General features: G+C 47.7%; 2 protein-coding genes across 7 annotated transcripts in view; both read left to right on the top strand.

Moving 5' to 3' along the window:
- LOC134408220 (cytochrome P450 2G1-like) overlaps positions 1 to 23,970 on the top strand; it is a 40,333-nt gene that overhangs the window by 11,542 nt on the left and 4,821 nt on the right. Inside the window, exons 1-4 of one of the 2 annotated variants that reach the window (XM_063140406.1) lie at positions 17,613 to 17,791; positions 19,804 to 19,966; positions 23,260 to 23,409; positions 23,596 to 23,756. In XM_063140406.1, the coding sequence (XP_062996476.1) occupies positions 17,615 to 17,791; positions 19,804 to 19,966; positions 23,260 to 23,409; positions 23,596 to 23,756 (651 nt within the window). In that variant the 5' untranslated portion in view covers positions 17,613 to 17,614. Of the gene's footprint in view, positions 1 to 17,612; positions 17,792 to 19,803; positions 19,967 to 23,259; positions 23,410 to 23,595; positions 23,757 to 23,970 lie in introns of those variants that run through there. The other variant, XM_063140407.1, reaches the window with a different exon arrangement.
- LOC134408223 (cytochrome P450 2G1-like) lies at positions 2,850 to 12,650 on the top strand. Of its 5 annotated transcripts, none has more exons than XM_063140415.1 (9): positions 2,850 to 3,029; positions 4,882 to 4,888; positions 5,468 to 5,617; positions 6,747 to 6,907; positions 8,385 to 8,561; positions 9,169 to 9,310; positions 10,450 to 10,637; positions 11,286 to 11,427; positions 12,469 to 12,650. In XM_063140415.1, exons 1-9 carry the CDS (start codon positions 2,850 to 2,852, stop codon positions 12,648 to 12,650), a joined length of 1,329 nt encoding a protein of 442 aa, XP_062996485.1. The 5 variants fall into 5 exon arrangements, with proteins under 5 accessions (XP_062996485.1, XP_062996484.1, XP_062996482.1 ...); XM_063140414.1 differs by having other exon boundaries at positions 4,738 to 4,888; positions 6,747 to 6,916; positions 8,394 to 8,561; XM_063140412.1 differs by having other exon boundaries at positions 4,726 to 4,888.

Here is a 23,970-nt window from a genome sequence, read left to right as displayed (position 1 = left end):
AAGCTCTTAGTCATGGGGCTATTTTAAGTATGCAGCGGGGGTGGGGGCAGTGATTTCCTTTTCTCGGGGTTGTGTTTTTTGCCTGGGCAGGCTTCTCTGAGCATCACCAGTTTGCTTTTCCTAAAATGTGTTCTTTGTTGTGCTTTGCGGGGCAATTACGTGGTTTTATATTTGGGGCTCAGAAGTTCCTTCTGCCTTTGTGCTTTGGTTTTCAGGTAAATTGCTTTTCTTTGCTCATCACTAGTCTGCCTTCTGGGAAATGGGTGTTTTGTGACTGGATGCATCCAGCACTGCAGATGTTTGTGAATGGGCAAGCCCCACCCCTTTGGCAGCCATTTTGTGAGGGCACCCACAACTCTCTCAAATTTCCAAATGTACCTACAGACCCTAACAGTTTGGGGATCCCTGATATATACCATTAAATAGGGGTGTAAAACCTTTTCAGACACCATCAGGTATCTGCTGTAGAGCTGGTGGGGCCCACACATCTGTGCATGTGCCCAGGTCTCAGGTCTTTTATGCTTTTAACTTTCAATTTGTTTTACTTCAAATAATATGCTTTAAAGCTGCATTTTCAAATTGGCCTTATCCACACTGGCTTGATATTTATCTTCTGCTATTAGAATGTGGCTGCAGTTTTTTTCATTTTTCTTTTTTAAGTGATATTATTTGTATTATTGGTTTTATTGTGTTTAGTTTTATACTGTATGTAGTCCTCTATAGCATGGGCTATAAAGCATCTCATAACTGAAATAAACACATGTCATTCCTCCTCCTTCCCAAAGTACCGATCTAAACTCAGCTCCCCAAAGGCAAATATTTGCTGTTCGGTGACTCCTCAGAGGAGAAGAACTTCACTACTGTGGAGAAATCAGGTCGTGCCCCCGTCCCCGTGCCCCTTTGGTGCCCAGAGGGTGCAGAAACGATGACCTCAAAGGGACAATCTTGGGAGCACAGTGTGCATTTCTTATGTGAACATGCATGTGTTCATGTCCTACTGCTCAATTGCTCAAATACTTTGCACTTGTCAAATCTCAGTCCGAGGTGTGAACAGTCTCCACTTCCCTTCGAGTTGACATTGGGTGATGTGAAGGTCCTTCCTCTGCTGGTTTTCTGGTCCTCTGATGGCCCATTCACACATCAGTGTCATCAGTAGAGTTAGTTCACCCAGTCATGGATGTGCATGTGTGAAGGCATCTTGGCATTCATGCAGGGACAACAGACCTTTCTCTGCAGTGCTGGCTCTTCTGTCAATCCATCGGGGTGCTGAGATGTTCATGTAAATTAGTGCAAATTAATCCAGCTTTCATCCTGCAACCACTGGGTATTCCTCCCTTCTTCTCTTCCACTTCAGCGTCTCAGTTGCTTGAAATCTTCATTCATCAATTGTAAAATGCAGAAGAAAGTCATACTTGAACTGACCTGGCCTGTCTTTAGAAAGGGAGCTACCAAGGAGAGACAGTGGGAGCTAGTGGTCAGAGCTTTAGATAACCTGGGATGACCTGGGCTCACATCCCTCCTCAGGCATAAACCCAGCACAAGATCTTTGGCAAATTGCTTCCACTCAGCCACAATTTCCCATTCGTAAGCCTCTTTAATGGCCAGGGCTGACCTCCCTGAATGAGCACGGTAAGGCAAACTTGGAGTGGCATTATTTTAGGGGTACCAAGAATTTAGTGGGAGACTGGGAGAACCCAAGGATCCCTTGCTGTGTCTTCCATGGGCAACAAAAGAGTTTTGCCCAGCATTTGCTCCCAAATTGCAAGGGTCGTCTGGCATCCAATGGCAGTTAGTATTCATGGTATGAAATTTGTGACAGTGGCATGCCCAAAATCACAATGATCATGAAATATCAAGAACTTCAAAGGACTTAAATGAGAATTCCAGTTTCGAATTCAACATTCGGCATTCAAAATGTGCTGACCACAGTCCCATTCCGTCCTTTTGCAAAATAAAAGCCAGAAGTGCCATTTTGCCCCCTCAAACTGATGAAGCAATGAAGAATCGTGAGGCACCTTAAAGGCTAATAAATGTAGGATGACATCAGCCTACGGCACAACTAGACACTTTGTTTGTTTTTGCTGCAAGGCTAACTGGCAGATTTAAGGTTTGCTTGTAAATGTGCATTTGTAGAAGAACAAAGGTCATAAAGGAGCACATAGGCGGGGAGGGTAAGATGCCCTAATTTGGCGATAATGGCTTTGGTTTTGCAACTTCGGATCAGTTTACTGGAAGGACTGAGCAAAGTAGTTTACACAGTGTTCCACGTTGACTTAGCAAGCCCAGTCCTTCAGCAGAGGAAAGTGGTTCAGACAATTCACTATAGGGAAATCTTTCCAGATGGAAGACAACATCAAGAAACCAGCTCTCAAACTGGTCACCATGGGAGACCAACCTTCAAACCAAGGATGTGGTTTTCTCCCAAAGTGGCAGATGGAATCTATACCCTTCCTTCCTTGGCACACATTCAGACAGCCCATTGTGGGGTGGGTAGGTCTTCATGGAATGAAGGACAGAAAGATGCAAAGAAAGGAAAGGGTGCCCTCCACCATCTCTCTCTCTCCACCCCTCCACAAAGAGAAGCTAAGAGAAACAACTGGAGCTCACACACCAAGAAAGTTCACTTGGGAGCTAAGAGTACATGATGACTCACAGCATTTCGTGGGCTGGTTGGAAATTGTGTTTACTCAGGAGATATATTTGCTGTAAATGTCCAGATTACCAGGTTTTGCACCAATCCCATTTCTTGATGTTATTTTATTGCGTTGTAGGCCCTTTGTCAGAGTGGGTGTGGCCCTGTTACTTCCATAAATCCAGAGATCAGTTTGCTTTCAGGTTTCTCTGGTGCGATGGAGCTGGGAGAAACTCTCCTGCTCTTGCTGGTGGTTTGTATTTCAACCTTCATCCTCCTCTCATCATGGAGTCAAATAGCTCGGAGAAGACAACTGCCCCCAGGCCCTGCGCCCCTCCCCATTCTGGGCAACCTGCTGGAGCTGAAGGCCCATGACATGCTGAGGTCCTTCAAGAAGGTAATGGCCTCCTTCTTTCCACAGGAAGCTGCTGTCGACCAGGTCAGATGGTCCATCCATCTGACCAGCAGCAACGCTCCAGGGGCTCAAGTGGAGAAGGGTCTTCTGACCACTCTACTTCCTGGCCCTTTCAACTGGAGGCACTGCCAGGAATTGAACTGGAGACCTTCTGCAGGCCAAGCAAACGGGAGCACTGACCACCATGCGATGGGCCCTTCCCATCATATCCTTCTGCAAGAGACTGATGAGAACAAATTCCCGTGTAGGAACTAAGAGAGCTAGAAACTTGCTGCTGTTATTTTTTTTTAAAAAAATAAAAAATCTATGTGAACAGCAACAGCAGCATCGACAATAATATTCAAGCCACTTCAAGAGGATGGGCTGTTTTTCTTTCTTTCCATTATTTATTTTTGTATATAATATGCCAAGTTTACCCATTTCTCTTGTTTTGTTCTATTCCGAGCAGGGAGCTTTAGTTTATCTACCATCTAAAATCTCTTCTTCCCACATACATCTCTCTGCTCCTTTTGAGTCACCTTTCCTGGCTGAGTCTGGAGCAAAAGCTCTTCCTAGTTTTCCTCTTTTAAGAAATCCTTTGCAGCTTTTAAGAAATCCCTTTTGTTTTGTTTTCCTTCCTAAAACTCTCTCGTTGTTTTTCTTCTCCTTTTCCTTTCACCTGCATTTAGGTTGTAGCCCATGTTTGCTCAAGGATTGGTTTCTTACTTCCTCTTGTAACACACTTGCAATTTTGGGGAGGGAGAGAAAAAACAAAGTGGCAAACAAAAGAATGGGAAAAAATCCCACCAGAAAATGTCGGAGATAATTTAATGAACTGAAACTGGGCCACAAAGGTGGATCCATAAACTCGGATTAACACCTTCCTCTGGCTACAGAAAGGTGAGCATGTGTGCAAGTGAGGGGGTATTAAATTACCTGGGCACACCTATTCCCAAGGGGTGCAGCCCTTTGAAAGGGTATCAGGTTATCTCTTTGGAAACATGCAGAGGCAGGTCGCGGTGGTGGGTTGGGTGGGGCTCTTTCTGGGGCAGAGGAACATTGGCCCTTTGGTTCGGGCTGTTTTGGCAAGGGAGAGCAAACAGGGTTGGCTGTTGGAACTCCAGGCACTTGGCTCTTCACTGAAGCACTTGCATAAGAATCGGCGGCTCTCTGGAAGGGACACAAGGGAGCAAAACCGATACCAGCCGCCCGGCTCCTCCAAACGTGCTGCTGGTCCATCTCCAGGGTCCTGAGTGCAGCCTCTTGGGTGGAGCCCCAGAGGAACGTACTGTGGTCAACTGCAGAGGCCGTAGTTCAGTGGGAGAGCACATGCTTTAAGGGCAGAAGTCTTAGAAGTTCAGCCTGTGGTGCCCTAATATAAATTTAACTCAGGGAATGAGGGAAGGCTTAAGACCTTAGCTTAAGGTCTTGGAGAGCAGCTGCTAGCCGAGTAGACAATATTGGGCTAGATCAGCCTCCCCCAGCTTGGTGTTCTCTTGATTTCTTGGATGATGGGTCTTATCCTCCCTAGCCAGCATGACCTGGCAACGGTGTGTGGGGCCACATCTGGAAGGCACCAGGTTGGAGGAGGCTGGGCTCGGTCGGCCAATAGTACAAAGACCTCCAGAGGAAAATACTACCAACGTGATTTTTCAGTAGAGGACCACCAATGGCCTTGTCCAACTGGTTTCTTTTGCAGCTGAGAGACCAGTACGGGCCGGTGTTTACAATTCATTTGGGCCACCGACGGGTGGTTGTCCTCTATGGCTACAAGGCTGTCAAGGAAGCACTGGTTGACCATGCCGAAGAGTTCAGTGGGAGAGGGCACTTAGCCACAGTGGATGACTTCGTTCAGGGTTTTGGTGAGTTCCAAGGCAATCAGACAGTTTGTTGCCATAGCATAAATATATGTATTTACCATCCACTAAACTTCCAGATAAATATATCATTAAGACAACTCCAGCAAGCCAGCAAACCAAAGTATTTCTGCAATGAATGTTTAGTTACTCTAGAATTCCAGCTGTCTAAGTCCTTAGGACCGTAATCTTTTGCAGCCTTCTTAATGAGGACTTGCAACAACTTCTGGGTTTGATGCAGCATCTCAGCAAGCAATATAGGTGAAGCTGTATCCTATGAGCTGGTAGATAAAATTTAAAAATGATGGGAAGTCAGACTGGCTCTATGGATCATGCAGCAAGACTGCGTTGGTAGATCAAGTTAAAATAGGGGTAAATTCCTATTTCTCTGTGAAGTTCTCCCTTTGGGATTATTTCATAATGAAATGTGGGTAATACATTTTATAAATAAAGTAATACATTAAAAAGTGGTGTTTAGGATCCTAAACACTGATATGAGGGAAGACTAATCTGGAGGGTCAGAATTTGTGGGGTCTTCCTTTCCTTGCTCTCATTGGCTGCTGAGTTTGGGAGTTGTATTTCCAGGAATTGCTTTCGCCAATGGAGAACGCTGGAAACAGCTCCGCCGATTCACACTCAGCACCTTGCGGAATTTTGGGATGGGGAAACGGTCCATTGAAGAGCGGATCCAGGAGGAGGCCCAGTTCCTGGTAGAAGAATTCAGGAAAACGCACGGTTGGGCATATTCCTCTCACTTTGTGCAGTGTGAACCCAATGTAGGAGGATCTGCTTTCTCTTCCTGGCTGGGACAACTTGTTCTCACTCTTTTCTAATTTCCTTTATTTGTTGATGACTCAAAGCCTAGAACTAACCCCCTCCCCCAAATTTAAAAGTACATTTCCTTTTATGAAATAAATGTTCGTATTTCCTCAGTCAGCTAAAATTCTAGTTTAGGACCAAATGGATCCATTCCTCCAAACGTTATATTATACAAGGAATTTCACACACATACAAACAAACAAGCATTCTTTTTAAATGAGAAATGTTTAACGATGGCTATAGAAGAGTCCTGTTGCCTGGTAATCTCACTGGGGAGAGAGCCGGAGGGAGGGGGCTGCCAGAAGACACCTCACACGTGGCACCAACCTTACGTTGCTCTTATTTGCCTTGGGGGGGGGGCAGCTGCAACCGGGCCAGCTCCCATTTGCCCTGAACGCACGTGCAGCATCAGAAAGACTCTTGTTGTGGAACACTGGGATGCAGGTGTGCCATCATCTTACTGTGCTGCTAACAGCATCGTGCAGGCAGGTGTCCAAAGCCTTGAAGCACGGGTTTCAATGGCAATGACCCAGGTTGAACAACAGATAGAGTGTTTTTGCTGTTGTTGAAGAAGACAAATTCCTGGTAAATTGATGTTTGGAATGAACGTGATTAGAACTAGCAATCTCTTCAACCCATTCCGGCCCTATTAATCCCCTCTGACAGCTGTCAACTGACCAAATTCCCATCCCAACAGTCAGTCTATGCTCCCTCCAACAGCTCCTCCCACTTTCCTTAACTTTCTGTACTCCACGCGATTTTCTTCTTCCTCCAGATGCAAAACCTCCAAACTCGGGACATTGCAGGTACATAAAAGAAGTGATCGGCCCCAGAGATAGATGGGTTTGCTGTCCTGCTCCACTGGTTGAGTAAGGCTTAGACCTGCAAACACCAATTAATTTATGGAGCTTACTATGACCAGGTGTGATTAAGATGCCTCAAAGTGGAGTTAGACAAATGCATGGAAGAGGAACAGATATCTCCCACTAGGAAAGGATGGGGATTGAACTCTGCTTTCTGTTGACCTGCTTCCTGTTGCACTTAGGCTCGGCCTTTGACCCCACATTCATTCTGAGCCGTTCCGTCTCCAATGTCATCTGCTCCACCGTCTTTGGCCAACGCTTCGACTATGAAGACAAAGACTTCCTGTCATTGTTGACCAAGATAAACGAGAACTTTGTGTTGATGAGTGCCACCTGGGGACAGGTGAGAACTGTGCCTGGAAATGACAAAAGTAGGCAGCCATGCTGCACAAAGTATCTTTGGGGAATGCTTACCTTCCTTGTCTGTGCAGTCGGAAGAAAACAGAAAGGCCAAAGCTGCCAGCAAATCCAATCAGTAGCTAAGGAGTGATCTGGGCACTTGCTGATACGCTTACTTGGGCCGGACCCACCAGGGGGAAAATATGTTGAGTCAGTTTCCTTGGAAAGTTTCCAGATGTGAGGTGAGGCAAAACTGGGTGATGTGTTTCCCCCCTCCCTTTCTTAGAATGCTAGAACTTGGTTTTGTTCAATAAAACTGGCTGGCAGTAAGTTCAGGACAGCCGCTCTTCACACACCCCCAAATTAATTTATGGCTCTTACTATGACCAGAGCCAGATCTACACCAAGCAGGATATAACACTTTGAAAACGGTATATGGAATGTGTCCTGGGCCTGAACAGTTGTCAAAACCATTATAAGCTGTTATAAAGCAATAGTGTAGATCCTGCCCAGGTGTGATTAAGATGCCTCAAAGTGGTGTTAGACAAATGCATGGAAGAGGAACAGATGTTTACCAAGCACAATTCTACATTTATTTTTAAGTTACCTGTAGGCTTATTTCAAGCTATCCTCGGAACACGCTTGTAAGATGGCATATAAATACTTAAAATAAATTAACTACATTTGAGCCGTGAAGACCAAGCAAAGTTCCTTAACTGCTTGGCTTAAAGAGCCAGGCTTCACATGGAAGTCGTTGTGCCCCACCTGCCCGCCCCCTCCTGTTGCCGGCGAAAGAGCCACCCAGGTCATAGAGCTTGGCGGAAGAAGCCGGCGGCGTCTTCTTCCGCTGAGCTCTCTGACCCAGGTGGGCCCGGGTGGCTCTTTCGCCGGCAACAGGAGGCCGTCGGGCAGGTGGGTGGCGCCAAGGACGCAGCCGATTCCCCGGCGAAGCCGCCGGGCCTGGCAACTCTTCACCCCGTCCCTGCGAGGGGCGATGCGGGGCCTCCTCCTCCTCTTCTTGGAACGGTTAAGGTACTGTCTACAGCATCGATTTCGGGGCGCACTGCAGCTGCGCTCCAGGTGCCCTGAAGACTGTGTGTGGATTTCCTCTTAGATCTTTAGGAGCACGATAGGTGAGATATCTGGGCATCCTGGGAGAGCTGTCCAGATACAAAGAGCAGCCAAAGAAAATCGGTGATGCCAAGAGTGTCAAAGTACTTGAAGGTGGTGAAGTTACAAAGGGAATCTCTTTGATAGCTGAAAATCAAAGGCAGGAGCTGGATGGGACAAAGCTATGAAAGCACTTTTGTAGGACACTCACGCAAACCCTCGAGAGCCCTCAAGATACCTTTCTCAATTGGCCTTCTTTGGGGGGAAACTGCCAGTCCTGTTCATGGTGTCAAAAGTGACATCAGAGTGTTTGAAGGACTAGCATCATGTTGAACTGCCTCACCTGTTTCCTTCTCAATCCTCCCCTGCAGTGCTATGAGATGTTTTCTTGGATCATGAAATTTGTGCCAGGACCCCACCAGCGGATGTTTCAGAACCTCAACAATATCTACGACTTCGTGGCCGAGAGGATCAAAATGAACCAGGCGTCGCTTGACACTGAAAGCCCACGGGACTTTATTGACTGCTTCCTTATTCAAATGGAAAAGGTATCGTGCTTCTGCCTTGGGGAAGGGGCCAAGTCAGGCGATGGCCACGTCCTGAGTAGAAAGGGCCATTGACCCATGAGATTCTCCCAACCTACCCAATACTAAGATGATCCTTGGAGGCCCGTCCCCATGCCTACCCATCTTCAGGGATGAGAGGAGGTGATTCGTTTTATCAATTTTGTTGTTGCTTTTTGTGGGGGGGGGGTTTCGTTGTTTTTTATAAACTTTGTAGGCAGCTCTGGGAATGTTTAAGCCAAAAGGTGCTGTAATAATATAGTAACAATAACAATAATAATGACCTATCTTGCAGGCTTATCATAAGAATCTCTGAGGGAATGTATGTGAAGTGCTTTCACCACGCTAAAGAGCAGTATATAAATCCTAATACTTAGGGTCACTCTGAAAGTGGGATTTCAGGAAGAAGCAAGAGTTTGGCCATTCTGTGGAAATAAATGCTTCCTGTGTCCACTGGCCCCACAAGTCTAATGATGTTCCCCCAGATTATATCAAGGAGCAGGGGGTTGGACTCGAGGGCCTTTCAGGCCCCTTCCAACTCTACTTTTCTGTGATTCTATGAATGTGAACAGCATTGTGTCTTTTGTCGAAGGAGAGCAAAAACCCTTTGAGTGAGTTTCACCTTAAGACGATGATCATGACTGTCCTCAACCTCTTCATTGCTGGGACAGAGACGGTGAGCTCCACGCTCAGGTTCGGATTCCTGATTCTGATGAAATATCCCGAGGTGCAAGGTAATCTAGGATGGATGTGGAAGAGCAAATAAAGTCTTCTTGGGCGGGTGTGTGTGTGTGTGTGTGGTTACATTAAAAAAGGGCAACCATTATAACCAGACACCTGGAAGCTTCTTCTGGCCCCTGGACACTGGCAATACCTTGCCAGTCCCAGGCCCTTCCCTCATCCCATTACCATCAGAGGGAGTGGAGAGAAGGAATCCCAGGTGGCTGTAGAGGCTGGCTGGTGGCCAAGATGCCATCCACCGAAGTAGGCCCTCCATTGATCTGGAGGGTATCGGATTATTGTCCTTGCTCTGGTTCGTACCTGGAGGAACTGAAGCTTGCCATGTGAGCAAGACACCTAGGAATTCATCCTAGCATCTTGCAAATCTTGATTAAAAAGTTATCCTTTGTTCAATTATTAACACTTAGCTTTATCACACCAGTGTTATACTGTGCAATCACTGTGAATTGCATGCAAAGGACTCCGAGGTTTTCCATCTTATAACCTGCTTTTATTGTGAAGTACTCCCATGCATCCTGCTTTAATTGTGCTATAAAGGCAAAAGACCCGCCCTATTTTGCTAGTAGTTTTCAAGTGTATCATTTGTTGTTTTCCGAGCGGCCACTGGGGCACAGGAGCAGGATTTGAAGGGAAATTAAACAAATGCTTACATCTGCATAAGCTTTAAAGATAAAGACATCAAAATTGGCACAGTAATAGATATTAAGGAGAGCTTTAAGCATACCAAATTTGAATCAGATTGGGTCATCCATTGATTTTTTTAATGGTTTTTTTTTTTACATTTCCCCCTTAAACCCATTTCCTGGTATGCAAAGGATCTAGCCGCCCGGTAGCAACAACAACAACAGCGACAACAGCGACAGCTTAGCACTGCAGGGGATAATTTGAGGGAAACAAGTACATGGGATGAAGCTAACTGTTAACCAGTTTTAAATCTGTGTATAGGTCATGGCTAACAGGGCAGGAACCCTGGGGATTGTAGTTTCATAGGCCTAGGCGAGATGGCTAATTCTCAGCAGCCTCACAACGTTACAACTCCAGACTTCTTTGCAGCAGTTTAACCCCTTTCAGGCTAGTTTTACGTTCTTAGTGCAGCTGTTTGCCCGACGTTGCCTTCCACCCATCTCTGCAGCAAAAGTGGCCCAAGAGATCGATGATGTGATCGGGAGGAGCCGCGTGCCGAAAGTGGAGGACCGGACTCAGATGCCGTACACGGATGCTGTGATCCATGAGATCCAGAGATTTGGTGATGTCATCCCCATGAACCTACCTCATGCCGTGACCCGGACGATGCAGTTCAGGGGCTACACTTTGCCTAAGGTGATGCATTAAGAAGGGAGAAGAGGGCAGGCCGCATGGCACGGCGTGTGTGCAGATACTGCCCTGGGAGGGAGGAAATGTGGGTGATCAAGCCAGAGAGAGAGAGAGAGAGAGAGAGAGAGAGAGAGAGAGAGAGAGAGAGACTTCTCCCTGACCAGCCTGCTTGTCACTGAAGTGATCAGATGAGATGCTCCTGGTGTTTCCGCATGGAGGCACGTTGTAATGGGAATCCGCTCAGAGCGGAGCCTTCAGTGTGCTGGCTCCCTCTCTGTGGATGTCATGCAGGCACCAAGTTGGTTTCATTTTTTTTTGCCCGGTAAAGACATTTTTTTGTAAACAAGCCTTTCCTGACTAATCAGCCACTGTTTAGTTGGCATAACTTGATTTTAAAGAATTTAATTTTGCATTTCGGTTCCTTTTCCCCCTTCCTTTTCATTTCTCACTCCTCAGGAAGTTTACTGGATGTAGAGGGGCATGCAACCCTTGCAAATAAATCAGTCAGTCAGGGACGATGTATCCTGAGGGGTCCCAATGTAGGCTCTGCTGCCACTTAGATTGGTTCGGGCCAAGAATCCCGCGTTTCATTTTTGCCTCCAGTCTGGGACAGATTCTGACCATTTCTGGGCCCTCTTCTCCCTCCACCCCCAGGGAATTGACGTCTTGCCCTTGCTGACCTCTGTGCTGAGAGACCCCGACTGCTTCAGTGACCCCGAAAACTTCAACCCAGGTCATTTCTTGGATGAGAAGGGTCACTTTAAGAAGAGTGACGCCTTCATCCCCTTCTCCACAGGTACAAAGTTGGCACAATGTGGGAGGACCCCACCGGGTTCTAGTATCAATCTTCTCTTCCCAAGACTAAACAGGCCCAGTTCTTTCAGTCTCTCCTCATAGGGCTTTGTTTCCAAAGCCCTGATCATCCTTGATTCCCTCTCGTGGACATTTGTGGGATAACATGTTGGTAAGACAGAGAAATCTAGTATGGGAATTCTTTATTTGGAGACCTGCTAGTCATTTCAGACACTGAACGTTTTTGAACTTTGTTTATGAGAACAAAGATAAATTCCAAATGAAACTTCCCATGTGTAGGATGGCCTCCATTCTCAGACCTCCTCCTCCTTTCTCTCTCTCTCCCCTCACCAGAAGCAGCGTGTTTTCAATGCTAGCATGAGAGGCTAAGAATAAGTAGTCAGGTTTTCCCTGGAAGGATCATGGGAGGAGCTTTACCTGTTGATTTTCAGCCTAACGTGGAGCTGCCCAAGGTCTTTTACTCTGTCTAGTAAAAAGTGATTAAAACTAGGGCTGAGCAAGGACACACACACTAAAACCTCTTCAGAGGCCAATCTGCCTCAACTTGCTTCAGACATGGTCCGACCCACTTCAGACTCTGGATCTGAAGTGGGCCAAATGTTGCAGCTTCCTTGGGAAAGCCAGGCGCAAGGCCAATCATGAGTCCATCAGACTCCCCCCACCCGGCTTGCCCATCAAACCCAGCGAGACGCTGCCTCCGCCCGCTGAGGGGACTTACCGGACCCACCTGCCCCCATCTTTCTTTAAAATGGTGACTCTCACGGAGGACAGGTGGCTGCGGGGTGGGCGTGAGTGGACGGGTCCGTGAGTCCCAGCCCTCATGTGACTCAGTGGGTGGAGGCAGTGGCTCGCCACCTGCCAGATAAGGCCAAAGCATTTGGATCTGCAGTGCACCGCCCTAATTAAAACTGGCAAGGAAGTGGGAGGACGCCGGCCTATGGGACTTGCTGGTTTGACTTATTCAAATTCGTGACTGAAAGCCACAATGGTTAGTTTTGTTTTTGTTTCTTAATGCCCCCCGTAGGGAGAAGGATCTGTGCTGGGGAGGGCCTGGCCCGCATGGAGCTCTTCCTCTACCTGACGTCTATCCTGCAACATTTTGCACTCACATCTCCTGTTGACCCCATGGACCTTGACCTCACCCCGCCAGTGAGCGGCTTTGCAAACATTCCCCCCACCTACCCGCTCTGTGCCATTCCACGCTGAGGAAGGATTGGTCCAGAAAGGGGTGGGGAGGGAAAAGGTCAACTGGTTAATCAGACTTATTTTATTTTATTGTTTGGGTGGCACTGAATACTGCTGGTGTTGCTAATGAATGGGAAAAGGCTAATATGGAGAAATCCAAAGGATGAAGCCAAAAGAAGAAAGTAAGAAAGGCGTTTAATGAGTTGTAGGTACACTTTGGGTGAGCCTACGAAGTCCCTGCGATATACGGCTCCATGTATAAACATGCTTCCAGATGTAGGATTCCTAGAAAACACAGGAAGATCACGAGTAGAAGACAGCATTGTCTCTCTCTCTCTCTCTCTCTCTCTCACACACACACACACACACACACACACCAATAAATGTCCATGAATGAGGCAGGGTGATGACACCATAGAAGCATAGAACAGCAGAGTTGGAAGGGGCCCACAAGGCCATCTAGTCCAACCCCCTGCTCAATGCAGGAATCCACCCTAAAGCATCCCTGACAGATGCTTGTCCAGCTGCCTCTTGAAGGCCTCTAGTGTGGGAGAGCCCACAACCTCCCTAGGTCACTGGTTCCATTGTCGTACTGCTCTAACAGTCAGGAAGCTTTTCCTGATGTCCAGCTGGAATCTGGCTTCCTTTAACTTGAGCCCGTTATTCCGTGTCCTGCACTCTGGGAGAATCGAGAAGAGATCCTGGCCCTCCTTTGAAGTATTTGAAGAGTGCTCTCATGTCTCCCCTCAGTCTTCTCTTCTCCAGGCTAAACATGCCCAGTTCTTTCAGTCTCTCTTCATGGGGCTTTGTTTCCAGACCCCTGATCATCCTGGGGTAGAAGTCTCATCTGGATTGAAAGCATTTCTAAGTGATGCCTCAGTGCCCAAATGACCTTTTGAAGTGCTACTGTTTGTTACTGGAGTCCTATTTTGGGGCAGGTATGGGGGGAAGCCCAGCAAAACGTACCCATGATGGCTAAGAGTGCAGCCCTATCCATGTCTATTCTGAAGAAAGCCAGCCCCACTGAGTTCAATGGAGCTTACTCCCAGGAAACCACAACTAAATTGTTTTCCTTTTATGGCAATGGGAGCCAGTCGCAACTTGATTTTAAGGAAGAGCCACTACCACGACACTGAGCAGCAAGATGGTTTGTTGCAATGCGGCTTCCACAGAAGAACTTTGGCAGGTCAGATCTGCTCAGGTTTCACATGAACCCATGACTGGGTTCACGCGATTATGGAGGAAAAATAACCCACCATGGCTTATTTTGCCTCCTCGGGTACGCCAGCCACGAGTCCAAAGACAGTGAGGGTGGGATGCAGCAGACGTCATGATGGCCTGTCCCTGATGAGAATAAAAAATGCTAATTAGATGGGTTGTTTTTATTTATTTATTTGTTTGTTTATTTATTACATTTTTATACCGCCCAATAGCCGAAACTCTCTGGGCGGTTCACAAAAATTAAAACCATAATAAAACAACCAACAGGTTAAAAACACAAATACAAAATACAGTATAAAAAGCACAACCAGGATAAAACCACGCAGCAAAAATTGATATAAGATTAAAATACAGAGTTAGAACAGTCAAATTTAAATTTAAGTTAAAATTAAGTGTTAAAATACTGAGAGAATAAAAAGGTCTTCAGCTGGCGACGAAAGGAGTACAGTGTAGGCGCCAGGCGGACCTCTCTGGGGAGCTCATTCCACAACCGGGGTGCCACAGCGGAGAAGGCCCTCTTCCTAGGACCCCCTGTGGATGATCTTAAGGTCCGGGCAGGTACATATGGGAGGAGGCGTTCCTTCAGATAACCTGGCCCCAAACCGTTTAGGGCTTTGAATGTTAATACCAGCACTTTGAATTGGGCCCGGACCTGGACTGGCAGCCAATGAAGTTGTAAAAGGACTGGCGTGATGTGATCTCGCAATGCAAACAGCCCATGTAGGGAGGGAAAATAACCACCATGGCTTATTTCCCTCCTTGTTCCTGCAAACTTGCCCACTGCCTCAGGATGTGATCCCGGAGTTTGCACACCCAATTCTAACATATAATTACTGTAGACTATAAATGCCTGGTGACCCGGCCTCCCGTTGTGGGTCATCCATCCACCATGAGAGGTCAGACATGAGGGCTTTGTGCTGGCTATTCTTCCCCCATTGCAGTTTCTGAAGAGTGCATTGATTTGTCTGCTTGTTTATTCGAAGAATTCTAGTTGATGAATTATATGTTTAATGTATTAATCAGGTAATTTTTCATAAATTTGTGTAAGAATAAAACAATAGTTTTGAATGGGAAAACTGCATAATTTCTTTGTTTTGAATGTCTCCATTTTCTGCGCATGCTTTATTTAAAATCCAATTCACTTTTTTTTTTTAAAAAAACTACCTTTTCAATTGGGCAATATTTTAATTGATCTAATTGTTCTTAATCAATTGAACTTATTAGTTGACTAAACACTGCAACTCTTCTGCTATCAGGTGGGACACCCCAAAACAGGGCATGTAATGGGCACTCTGGGGCAGGGCATAAGTGGCCTTCAATCAACTGTATCCCAAACCTTGCAGATCCCCCAAGGGGCCCAATCCTTGGGTCCCTCAGCTACACTGGTCTGGAGATGGTGTAGTGAAAAAGGAATCCCCTGGTTCACAGTGCCACGGCCAGTGTGAGCCAGCACGATTTGGAGTACACTGCGGTAGATCTGCCGCTCCACTCCTCCCTATCCCTAGTTTTGAATCCCCCAACCACACTGAACAGGATGCAATGAGAAACAGAAGCTGCAAGGAGGAAGCTTCTAAGTAAAGGCACAGTAGCTCTGAAAACCCTCAATAGCGCTTTGCCAGGGATCATAGGACAGGCAGACATTGCAAAGGCACTTTATACAAAACATAGCCATAAATCAAGTCTTAAGGAAATGAGAAGGCAGCAAAGAAAACACTGTAATGTAGCTGACTGGCAATGGATTCTGCCTGGTAAGTGAGTGAATGAAGGAGGACAGCAATTTCGTAGGAAAGGCCTAGTGTGGAAGAAGCCTCTGGTAGTTGAGTTGTGGATTTTTGAGTTGTCTTTCTAACAATCATTCAGGGCAATGCACGGGAGATTAAAAACAGATTAAAACATGTTATCACCAGCACTTTTTAGGTATTGTCTGTGACTACAAAAATGCTGAGCAGCACCTGTTTGCCACCCCCACACACACACCGCCCCACACATCCACCACCTTATCAGCAACCTTTCAAAACTGCTATTCCAGGGCCTCTTTCAGGTGTGTTTTCATGTCCTGCTGTGTGACGTTCGCATTGCTCCTCCTCCTCCCCCTCAGCCACTGCTAGTTTTGTTTTAAAGCAGGGCTTTCCGTCTTCTCACAATAATTGGGGGCCCACCTTTGTCAAAACACGGAGAAATTAACCAGAAAGGAAGAAGAATGAACCAGAGATGTTTGCTGTGAAATAAAATCACCAAGGGATAGGTTTCACCAGAGGGGATTCTTCTCGGCCTGCTCCCCCTTCAAGCTGCACCCAGATGGGGGAAACGTTAACAGAAGACCAGCAGCACCCTTTGCTAAACGTGTCTGTCTGGGCACAGGAGAAAGCTCCGGGAAAATGGGCCAATCACTTCTTCAGGGTTGTTGTAAGGAGGAAAATGGGGTTATCTTATATAGGCAATCCTGAGTTCATTGGTGGAAAGAGAAGTGGGGCTACAATGGGGGTCGATATGTAACTGCAACTTCCTTGAAGTTTTTCCAGTCAGAAAACACCTTGCATTGCGCAGCTATTCCATCCTCCCCTCTTTAACAGAGGTTTTGATGCTCCTAGACAAGGCTTTTATGTAGGGGTGTGTTTCATTTCAGCTCAAACCCCGAATCTGAGTCGAAGCAGGCCGATTCAGCCCGAATCTGGTTCGGGGTGGAATTGGGCCACCTTGGCCCAAGGCAGACAGAGCACTTCAGGCTGACTCAACCCAGTGGCCAGCTGCTGATCCCCCTCCCCACACACCCATGGGATTTACCTGACCCCTCCTCTATGAGAGTTGCTCTTGCCTGCCAAATATCTACTGTAGTAAACTATGGCGGCTGGAAATAGGGCCCCCCTCCCGCCTGCACTATGAGTTGAATCGGGGCAGGTCTGGAAGCTTCAAATCGGCCTCAGAGTCAAATCAGGGGGGCTATGCACAGTCCTACTTTCATGGTCCTGCAAGTTATAGGAAGGGGACAGTATTGCAGTTAGCTAATTAATGCATGGAAATTTGGGGGCATAACTCGCCTGAGGATCTCTATAGCCTACAGTGTGGTTTCCTGCTCCTTGCCTACCTACACCTCCCTCCCTTGCCTCCTCCATTGCTGAGAGCACAAGGGCGGTAGGTTGCTGTTGCACCTGTGTCCTGCTTGTGGGTTCCTGATTCACCACTGGTCGGCCACTGTGTGAACAGAGTGCTGGACTAGATGGACCCTTGCTCTGTTCCAGCCTCAGGGCTCCACTCTGCCTTCGGTTAGTTAATGCTAAGCGGATCCCTTCATCCAGAAGCACCCTTTGTGGAAAGAAGCAGGATGGAGGAAGTGGTGGGGAAACACAGGAGAATTACAAGGGGAAGGTGAACTCATCTGCCCCCCCCATAGAATTCTGTGACTGAGGGCAGGATGAGGGTGCAGTAAAAGCCTCATCTGGAAGTATGCCCAAGCTGAGCATGAATTGCTTGACATTAACTCTTGTGTCGAAATGGTTTCACAGAGGCAAACCATGTGAGAGGCTCACGCTCCGTGGCTGGGGAGTGGTTTTCTTCCATAACGAAACTTGATCCTGCAATCAAACTTTCCAGCCTGCTCCTTCCTCCATGCTTTCTAGCTCTCTGGGTGTGTGTTGCAATTCCCTCCCCTTGGCTGTATCGAGGCGGTTATCTCATGCCTTTGTTTCCATTTCATTTCTTCTTTCTGCTTCCGGTTCCTGCAGAAGTCTAGAAGAGGCATAATAATAATAATAAGGGAGAAGAGGATGGAGGCCTGGCTGGGGGGCACCTGGATCCTGGCCGTTCTCCTCCTCGTCCTCTGGCTCCTTCTGCTCCAGGGGAAGAGCCACCCTGGGAATCTGCCCCCTGGCCCCCCCAGCTGGCCTGTGCTGGGGAGTCTGCTGCACCTGAAGGGGCCCTCACTGCTCCAAAGCCTCCTGAAGGTGAGTTTTTGAAGCGCCTCAATGTCTCCAGTCCTGGCAAAACGGGGGGGGGGGGTCTACACTACTGCTTTAAAGCACTTTAGAACAGTTTTGACAACTGTTGGGGCCCAGGACACACTGCATATACAGTTTACAAAACGTTTTCAAAGTGCTTTAAAAGCAGTAGTGTAGATCCCCCCTAGGAAGCTGCTGGGTTGGAAGCCGCACGTGGGGGTGGGGGGCATGTCAGCTCCTCCCCAGTGAGGGAGGGGCAAGGAGGTGCTCAGGCACTTTTATTCATTGGCTTGAATTCTTGCCTTGATGCTTCCAAGGAAGCCTGTCTGGAACAACGGTGCATTGAAGCCAGAGCTCACTGGGATGCAAGCCAGCTCTTTTGGACTAGCAGAGGCACTGAGGTCAATGGCCCACCCCACCCTAACCCCACCCCTGGACTTCCCTGTTCCCTCTGAGCAAAGCTGCAATCCTCATGGAAATGTATTTTCCCAGGAACTATACTTGGCTCAGCAATACTACAAACGAGAAGGATCTCGGAATTGTTGTAGATCGCAAGCTGAATATGAGCCAACAGTGCGATATGGCTGCAAGAAAGGCAAATGCTATTTGGGGCTGCATTAATAGAAGTATAGCTTCCAAATCGCGTGAGGTACTGGTTCCTCTCTATTCGGCCCTGGTTAAGCCTCATCTAGAGTATTGCGTCCAGTCCTGGGCTCCACAATTCAAGAAGGAGGCAGACAAGCTGGAGCGTGTTCAGAGGAGGGCAACCAGGATGATCAGGGGTCTGGAAACAAAGCCCTATGAAGAGAGACTGAAAGAACTGGGCATGTTTAGCCTGGAGAAGAGAAGATTGAGGGGAGACATGAGAGCACTCTTCAAATACTTAAAAGGTTGTCACACAGAGGAGAGCCAGGATCTCTTCTCGATCATCCCAGAGTGCAGGACACAGAATCACGGGCTCAAGTTAAAGGAAGCCAGATTCCAGCTGGAGATCAGGAAAAACTTCCTGACTGTTAGAGCAGTACGACAATGGAATAAGTTACCAAGGGAGGTTGTGGGCTCTCCCACACTAGAGGCCTTCAAGGGGCAGCTGGACTACCATCTGTCAGGGATGCTTTAGGGTGGATTCCTGCATTGCTCAGGGGGTTGGACTCCATGGCCTTGTAGGCCCCTTCCAACTCTGCTGTTCTATGATTCTATGATTCCCCTGTTGCAATACAAAGTATTTTGAGTGGCTTGATCTTGAATGAGCAATTAGGGCCCTGCAGCTTTACAAGAGATCAGCTCCTGGTGGAGATAAAAAGGCCTCAGACTGGTAGTTTGACATGGATCAACACAGCTGCCAGCACCTCTGGGCCCTCTCTGGGCCGTGGCGATGGCGGCCACACTTCCAAACTGGCCACTTCAGCACTGGTCTAAAAGTCCTAAACCTCTGCCCTACAAACTCTTCTTCTTAGTTGCAGAACCATGGGAAGCTGATTCTGGTCACTCAGTGGGGAAGGAAATGCACTCCGTGCATGCTCTAGAACACTCTTCCTTTGTTATTCCTTCCTATGTGCTGAACTCTGAAGGCAGCAGTGGGGCCTGGGACTCAGTCTGGTGAGGCACAGCGCAGAGAAACCAGCTTGCAGCTGGATCGTGCACAGGGTTACGTGGACATAAGTCCCACGTTCAATGGGACTCCAACCTATTGGGGCACAGGATTGCAACCTCAGAGGCTCGTCCTCACTGTAAAGATGCCTCTGAAGGTTGACCTTCAGATGAACGATGAGATATTGAAAAGCAGACAAAGCTGTCTGTTGTTTTGGCTTTCCTTGGCAGGAGCTCCAGAGTGCGCTTGTTACAAAACAACAAACATTTAAGTTTCAGGAAACCAGGTCTTATGAAAATATTTCACACATGTATTACTTGAACTACATCAAAACAAGAGACTCTGAGTGGGTGGGGAATGTCCGGATGCCTCCGTGCAGCCTGGGCAGAGAGCCTCCCTTTTCTTCCCTTTGCTCCCTGTGGCCCAGCTGAGGGAGCGATACGGAGACGTGTTCACCATCTACCTCGGATCCCAGCGGGCTGTCGTGCTCTGTGGCCACAGGACGGTGAAAGCGGCCCTCGTGGATCAAGCGGAGGAATTCGGGGGCCGAGCCGAGGTCTCCATTGCAGAGAGGACCAGCAAAGGCTACGGTGAGTGGTGCCCCACGTGAGCTGGGCGTTCTGATGCCCTGCCGCTGCTTCGCGGGTGTCCAGAAGCCCGGCTGCGCTAGGCCCTGTGCCGTACACGTGGCGATGCCCTGCCTGGGGTCCTAGCCATCCAGGAGGAGGGCTGGCAATGCTGCTTCGCAAAGGCGTTGTGCAGTGAAGAAGCCTTCCCCACCTGGCGCCCTCCAGAGGTGTTGGACTACAACTCCCATCATTCCCAGCCAGCAGGGCCATGGGTCAGATGGAAATATTGGCCATTCTGGCTGGGAATGATGGGAATTGCAGTCCAACAGATCCAAATTTTGGGAAGGCTAGGCTAGACATTCCGTCTAGGGCTGGGTTCAAATCCCCACTTCATCGGTTCAGCTTCATGGGAGACCTTGATCAAGTTGCCCTTTGCCTTGCTTCTCTCTCAGGGCTTTTGTGGGAATAAAACAATGAGGGCAGGAGGAAAGCCTGGGGGAGGGGGAAGATGGGGTCAAGACCCAATGGCAGCCCCTCCCTCCGCCATTGCTTCAGCTTTTGAATAACTGTGGTGTGTTTTTACTGCATTTGCAGCCCATTTCACAACTTTGTTGCATAATCTGCACACATTCCTTATGCCTGTCATGTAAGCATGCAGAGTTCTGATCAAAATCATTCAATTTCTGTAGGAGCACTAATGTTGTATATCATCATCACCATCATCATCATGGCAGCCATATGCTGATTGTACCATTTATTTCAACTGCTGAGCGTATAGTTGAGTGGACTGCCCATGTCAGGGTTGCCCTAAGCCTGCCCCCCACCTGGCATTCACCTGCACTGCCTATCCCCAAATCCAGCCCCAGGTACCCTGATGGTTTTCGGGACAGTTCCTTGAAGGAAGAGTAGGATACAAATATAATCAATAATAAATAGTCTAGAGATTTTTGTCCACAACTGTAAAGAAAAATGGATGCCACAGCCTCCTTTGAGCACCAAGGATCTCTTGGGACTCCAAAGAAGGGGGAAGCAGAAGTGTTTGCCTTAGGATGCAGCCCTCTGGAAGGAGACGCCACCGAGAGAGACGGTGGTGGTGGGGACTTACCATTGGTCTAACCACTTGGGAATAGTGCAAGCCTTTCTTCTAGAGCTGAGACCCGCAGGCTACGGACGTTTCTAGCAGAGCAATTTCTGCAGTGAAAGAAGGCTACGCCCACCTTGAGAACACAATAATGGGCATATTGGAACAAACCAAAGGACTGTCTTGTCTGTTCCTCTAGTGGCCAACCAAATGGGACAAAGGGAAGCCCGTGTACAGGACAGAAGTGTAATTCATAGAACCATAGAATCATAGAATAGTAGAGTTGGAAGGGGCCTACAAGGCCATCGAGTCCAACACACTGCTCAGTGCAGGAATCCACCCTAAAGCATCCCTGACAGATGGTGGTCCAGCTGCCTCTTGAAGGCCTCTAGTGTGGGAGAGCCCACAACCTCCCTAGGTAACTAGTTCCATTGTTGTACTGCTCTAACAGTCAGGAAGTTTTTCCTAATGTCCAGCCGGAATCTGGCTTCCTTTAACTTGAGCCCGTTATTTCAATCTGGATTCCGTCCTCTGCATTCCACCGAAACTGCCCTTACTAAGATCACCAATGATCTCCTTACTGCCAAGTCTAAAGGCCATTATTCCGTTCTTATTCTCCTTGATCTAACTGCAGCCTTTGACACGGTTGATCATGATCTTCTCTTAGATTCCCTTCATGACCTTGGATTTTGTGGCTCTGTCTATAACTGGCTTGCCTCCTATCTAGCGGGTCGCTCTTTCAGCGTGTTGACTAATGGCAGCTCGTCTTCCTCCTTTCCCCTTTCAGTAGGGGTTCCGCAAGGCTCGGTGCTTGGCCCGTTGTTGTTTTCCTTATACATGTTGCCCTTGGGCAAGCTTATTCAATCTCATGGCCTCCAATATCATCTGTACGCCGATGATACACAACTATATCTGTCATCTCCAGAACTTTCTCCTGATGTTCACGATCGTTTCTCGGCATGTCTTTCAGATATCTCAGCTTGGCTGCTTCATCGTCGCTTGAAACTTAACATGGCAAAGACTGAATTGCTTGTTTTTCCTCCTAAACCTTCTCCTCATCTCTCATTCTCTCTTACTGTCAATGATGTTACGCTTACTCCGGTCAAGGAAGCTCGTAGCCTTGGCTTTATCTTCGACTCCTCGCTCTCCTTTATTCCTCATATTGAGGCAGTAGCTAAATCTTGTCGATTTTTCCTGTATAATATTGCCAGGATTCGATCATTTTTGTCTGTCTCTTCTGCCAAGACGCTTGTTCATGCACTGGTTATTTCACGGTTGGACTACTGCAACCTTCTTCTCTCTGGCCTTCCTTCTTCTCACATCAGTCCGTTGGTTTCTGTTCACCACTCTGCCGCAAAGATCATCTTCTTAGCTCGCCGCTCCGACCATGTTACTCCGCTTCTGAAATCTCTTCATTGGCTTCCAATTCACTTCAGAATCCAATATAAACTTCTCCTGTTAACCTTCAAAGCTTTTCACGGTCTAGCTCCTTCCTATCTCTCCTCTCTCATCTCACACTATTGCCCCGCTCGTGCTCTTCGCTCCTCTGATGCCATGTTTCTCGCCTGCCCAAGGGCCTCTACTTCCCTTGCTCGGCTTCGTCCATTTTCGTCTGCTGCCCCTTACGCCTGGAACGCTCTTCCAGAACATTTGAGAACTACAAGTTCAACCGCAGCTTTTAAAGCTCAACTAAAAACTTTTCTTTTTCCTAAAGCTTTTAAAACTGGATGTTGTGCAGACTTCTACTGTTACTTTCTACTGTTAGTTTTTCCCTACCCTGTGCCTGCTTACCCTACCCTGTACCTGTTTGCATTCTATTCCCCTCCTTATTGTTTTACTATGATTTTATTAGATTGTAAGCCTATGCGGCAGGGTCTTGCTATTTACTGTTTTACTCTGTACAGCACCATGTACATTGATGGTGCTATATAAATAATAATAATAATAATAATAATAATAATAATAATAATAATAATAATCGAGAAGAGATCCTGGCCCTCCTCTGTGTGACAGCCTTTCAAGTATTTGAAGAGTGCTCGTACTGCTCTAACAGTCAGGAAGTTTTTCCTGATGTCCAGCCAGAATCCTAACACCCTTGCCTTTCTACTCCCCAGTGTAGTGTGTCCAATATGAGAGGTAATATGCAGCCATGGTGAGTAGTCCTAGCCAGCTACCTTCTCTTCCTCTCCCACCACCAGCCTTCCTGATTGCAGGTGTGCTTTGTCTTCTCTAGGCCTCTTTTCTAGCAACGGGGAGACCTGGAGGCAGCTCCGTCGCTTCGCCCTCACCACTCTACGGAACTTCGGGATGGGGAAGCGGTCCATCGAGGAGCGGGTCCAGGAGGAGATCCAGTTCCTGATGGAGGAATGCAGGAATACTCAAGGTTCAGATCTTTGTTGCCCGATACCTAAAATGGCCCTACTTCTGCTGTGTTCAGCTGGACGGCACATCATCCTTTAAGGGTTTTGGAACGTTAAACAGTCCCTAAATCCAAACGCACGGCTGCTGGAGATGCTTGGGAGGTGCCACGCGTCTTGTGGTTCTCATGATGATTTCTTCCCCCTTACAGGGTCACCCTTTGATCCAACCTTTGTCCTACGCCGCTCTGTCTCCAATGTCATTTGTTCTGTGGTCTTTGGGGAGCGCTTTCGGTATGACGATAAGGATTTTCAGACCCTTCTGGATCTCATCCAAGAGAACTTCCGGCGGGTGGATACTGTTTGGGTACAGGTGGGTGCAGAGTGAGAAGGACTGGGAATGGGTGGGGAAGACCCACCCAAGCATTGCACAGCAATTGGGTGGCAGGATTTGGCCCTGGAAGAGAAAATATATTTGGACTCTTTGCAAGGTGGCTTTTGCTTCCCTTGTTGCAACAACCGGTTACCTCCCAATGATTCAGGGCTTAAAGGTCTGAGTCCCCCAAACCAGCTGGACAGGGAGTGAG

The sequence above is a fragment of the Elgaria multicarinata genome, chromosome 13 (genome assembly GCF_023053635.1).
Source record: "Elgaria multicarinata webbii isolate HBS135686 ecotype San Diego chromosome 13, rElgMul1.1.pri, whole genome shotgun sequence".
NCBI classification, from domain to species: domain Eukaryota; kingdom Metazoa; phylum Chordata; class Lepidosauria; order Squamata; family Anguidae; genus Elgaria; species Elgaria multicarinata.
This window is presented reverse-complemented; position numbering and strand designations above follow the sequence as displayed.